The sequence below is a fragment of the Dipodomys ordii genome, unplaced genomic scaffold (genome assembly GCF_000151885.1).
Source record: "Dipodomys ordii isolate 6190 unplaced genomic scaffold, Dord_2.0 Scaffold81, whole genome shotgun sequence".
In the NCBI taxonomy this organism is placed as follows: domain Eukaryota; kingdom Metazoa; phylum Chordata; class Mammalia; order Rodentia; family Heteromyidae; genus Dipodomys; species Dipodomys ordii.
Genome location: NW_012267297.1, coordinates 3,531,804 through 3,535,948, shown reverse-complemented (window position 1 = coordinate 3,535,948; position 4,145 = coordinate 3,531,804). Strand labels below are relative to the sequence as shown.

At 50.9% G+C, this 4,145-nt stretch overlaps 1 protein-coding gene across 1 annotated transcript in view; it reads left to right on the top strand.

Annotated features, from left to right (window-relative positions):
- St8sia1 (ST8 alpha-N-acetyl-neuraminide alpha-2,8-sialyltransferase 1) overlaps positions 1-4,145 on the top strand; it is a 26,486-nt gene that overhangs the window by 10,783 nt on the left and 11,558 nt on the right. Inside the window, exons 4-6 of the mRNA XM_013025065.1 lie at positions 637-661; positions 893-927; positions 1,029-1,165. Coding sequence (XP_012880519.1) covers positions 637-661; positions 893-927; positions 1,029-1,165 — 197 coding nt within the window. The remainder of the gene's footprint in view (positions 1-636; positions 662-892; positions 928-1,028; positions 1,166-4,145) is intronic.

Sequence of the window (4,145 nt, the reverse complement as noted above, 5' to 3'; positions counted from 1 at the left end):
ACCATGTGTGCGTTTTAAACACATGAAAAGCACCTGAGACCCCGCCTGCCAGCCCAGCTCCTCGGGAGGCTGAGAGCTGAGGACCGCGGTTCAAGGCCAACCCGGGCAGGAAAGGCCATGATCTCCGGAGAGCCACCAGGAAACCGGAAGTGGCGCTGTGGCTCAGGGGGTAGAGCGCCAGCCTGGAGTGAAAGAGCTGAGGGACAGCGCCCAGGCCCTGAGTTCAAGCCCCATGACCTACAAAAACAAAACCCACAAAAGATTTGATCATTACTGTTACACGCATGCCCCTCTGTTACTACAGGGTAGTTATAAGTAGCACCTGCAAGTTTTCTTGAGCTTTTACCCATGGTAGATTTCCTACCAACTTGATTTGTTTTGCAACGATCAATCCAATATACAGCACACTCCCTCCATGCTCAGAGCTAACCATTTTAACCAATCATGGTTGATTCTTTAATCTCCAAGGGCATTGAAGGTCATAGCTTCTCTTCCTCCTCCTCATTCTTCTTTCTCTTCCTCTTTTTTCCTTTTTTTTTTTTTTCTTTGCCGGTCCTGGGGCTTGAACGCAGGGCCTGGGCGCTGTCCCTGAGCCTCTCTGTGCTCAAGGCTGGCGCTCTACCACCTGAGCCACAGCTGCCACTACTGGCTTTTTCTGTGTGTGTGGTGCTGAGGAATCGAACCCAGGGCTTCATGCATGCTAGGCGAGCACTCTACCACTGAGCCACCTTCCTAGTCTGGTCATTGCTTCTTTAACAGTCAGCATCTAGCCAGACACTGGTGGCTCACGCCTGTCATCCCAGCGACTCAGGAGGCTGAGATCCGAGGATCGCAGTTCAAAGCCAGCCTGGGGCAGGAGAGTCTGTGAGACTCTGAATGAACCACCAAAAAGCAGGAAGTGGGGGTGTGGCTCAAGAGGTAGAGTGCCAGCCTTGAGCAAAAAGAAAACCAAAAAACCCTCAAGGGCAGCACCCAGGCCATGCGTTCAAGCCCACGCGCACGCGCACACACACACACACACACACACACACCGCTCATTCTCAAATGCTGTTTTTCCCCCTTCTGTTTGTAGATGCAATCTCCCTCCCTTGTCGAGCGAGTACACTAAAGATGTGGGCTCCAAAACGCATCTGGTGACAGCCAATCCCAGCATCATTCGGCAGAGGTAAGAGGAGAGGAGGCCGGCACACTCACCAGCTCCTGCTGGCCTGGGAAACAGGAACCTTCTGGATAGGCAGGAAGGAGGGAGAGGGAATCGGAAACAAACGAGACGGGCCACGGACACCCAATCGGTGTCTCCGGCTTCCTCTGGGATCTCTGTGCTTAGTGTCAGAGCTGCCACCAATCACGGGGAGGATCAGTCATTTTGTTCAAAGAAGCCCCACTCTGTCCAGCGTCCTCTAGTTATTTATTTATTTGTGTACTTATTTATTTTGCCAGTGCTGGGGCTTGAACTCAGGACCTGAGCGCTGTCCCTGAGCCCTTTCATTCAAGGCTGGTGCTCTACCACTTGAACCACAGCACCACCTTCAGCCTTCTGGTGGTTCATTGGAGATCAGAGTCTCACAGACTTTCCTGGCCAGGCTGGCCTCGAGCCGCGATCCTCAGAGCTCAGCCTCCTGAGTAGCTGGGATGACAGGCGGGAGCTACTGGTGCCCGACTGACCGGTGCTTTTGTTGTTAATCTTTTTATTCTTAGAGTTGACTAAATCTCCAGCAGGTATCTGTGTCATTCAGAAAAATGGCTCCATTTTTTTTTAATTTTTAATTTTTTGCCAGCCCTCGTGGGTCTTGAACTCAGGGCCTGGGCGCTGTCCCTGAGCCTCTTTTTACTCAAGGCTGGTGCTCTACCACTTGAGCCACAGCGCCACATTGCAGCTTTCTTCTGTGTCTGGGGTGCTGAGGAATCGAACCCAGGGCTTCAGGCATGCTAGGCAAGCGCTCTACCACTGAGCCAGCCCTTAATTCTTTTTACATTTTTATTTTATTTTATATTAGTGTGTGTGTGTGTGCGCACGCGCGCGTGTGCATGCGCGCACACATTGGTACTGGGTCTTGAACTCAGGGCCTGGTTGCTGTCCCTGAGCTTCTTTTTGCTCAAGGCTGGTGCTCTACCACTTGAGCCACAGCCCCACTTCTGGTTTTCTGGTGGTTTATTCTAGATGAGAGTCTCATGGGCTTTCCTGTCCAGGCTGGCTTTGAACCAGCGATCCTCAGATCTCAGCCTCCTGAGGAGCTGGGATGACGGGCGGGAGCCACCGGCGCGTGGCTCTGGATGATTATTTTTCTCCCTCACATTCGAAGGTGATTTTTTCTGCTTATCAGCCATGACAAAACTCTTGAGTGAGTCCTTCAATCGCTTTCTCCTTTCTTCCTTGAATGTTAGGGACTTTCTTTTCTGGAAAAAAACGGAGCTTTTTTTCCTCCTCTCTCATGTAAATCACTTCCCGAAATAAAACTGCTGAAGTAGAACGGCGAAGGGTGTTTTTTCATAATTCTCCCTGTGGAGCAGCTGCTGCGCTGAGCACATTTCTGCACCAGACTCTCCGCGAAGCAGGCGAGGAGGCTGATAATTGATCAGCCCTGATCGATCATCGATCGGCTCATCAGAAGAATGCTTTGCCTTCCTGACATATTTCAGGGTCGATGCTGGGGATTGAGCTCAAGGATTCAGAACTGAGCTCCTTGTCTGAACTCTGCCTCCGGACCCTTGTGCACCAGTTACTTTCCAGCTAAAGTCTTTATGCCTTGCCTGGATTGCGTTCCTCTTACTTGTGCTTCTTTGTGTCGGTGGGGATGACAGGCGTATGCCACCATGCCCGGCCATTTTGGTTGAGATGGCGTCTAGAGAACTTTACTGCCTGGGCTGCTTTTGACCTGCCGTGTCCTTGGACATTGTATCTCTGTCCCCCAGGTGGCTAGGATTACAGGCTTGAACGACGCCCCCCAGCTTAATGTATTAATGAAAAGAACTTTACCGACGTCAGTGTCCTCATCAAGATAGAGATTTCTGCCCAGGGCCCAGGTGGCTCACGCCTGTCGTCCCAGCTACTCAGGAGGCTGAGATGTGAGGATCGTGGTTCGAAGCCAGCCTGGCAGGAAAGTCCGTGAGACTCTGATCGCCAGTGAACCACCAGAAAACCGGAGGTGGTGCTGTGGCCAAGTGGTAGAGCGCCAGCCTTGAGCTGAAGAGCTGAGGGACAGCGCCCAGGCCCTGAGTTCAAGACCCACAACCTACAAAAACAACAACAACAACAAAGAGGTTAAAAAATGGTGGTACTGACCGTATTTCAGAGACCTAGAGACTATGGCTGTGTATATGTAGTATACATACATACACACACACATAAATATGAGGTAGAGATGAACTATCTGTGCATATATGCACAAATCTTACATACGATATATGTATAGGATATATATGAGCTATAGATGATCGATGACAAATCTCATAGCACATACAATGTGTGTGCTCCAGCACACATATGATAGATCATGTATATGTGCTATATATCATACGGCGTGTGTCTCATAGATCATGTGATGTATGTCATATACATGCTATATTGAATATGTGATATATCATGTCACATATATCATCTATATGATCATAGCATATATCAGCTATATCGTATCATCTATGAGATATATGTATCTCATATATATGATATATAAAGCCGGAAGTGGTGCTGTGGCTCAAGTGGTAGAGCGCCAGCCTTGAGCAAAAGCAGCTCAGGGCCAGCGCCCAGGTCCTGAGTTCAAATTCTAGTACTACCAAAAAAAAAAAAACAAAAAAACTGCTGCTGTCAGCATCTGTGGATCTCAGCAGGAAATAAAAATAAATGTCCTGAGGCGGAAAGTGAACGCGGGAGCTGGGCAGCCCGCACTGCCGCACCTGCGGCCCTCTGGGGCTCTCTGCAGGCCCGGCTGGGCGCGGGGGGCGGGAGGTGAAGCCAGCGTGTAATGACTCAGTCCCTGACCTTGAGAGACCCCGTGCTGGCCGCCGGGCCGCCCACTGCCCCTCCCTGCCTAGCGCGCTCTGGCGATGCTCAGCGCGACGGACGCAGAGCCGGTCAGAGGAAAGCAACGAGCTCTTGGCCACCCCGTGTTCTCCTCCCCAGTTATTGCTGGAGTCCCTCCCTCCCT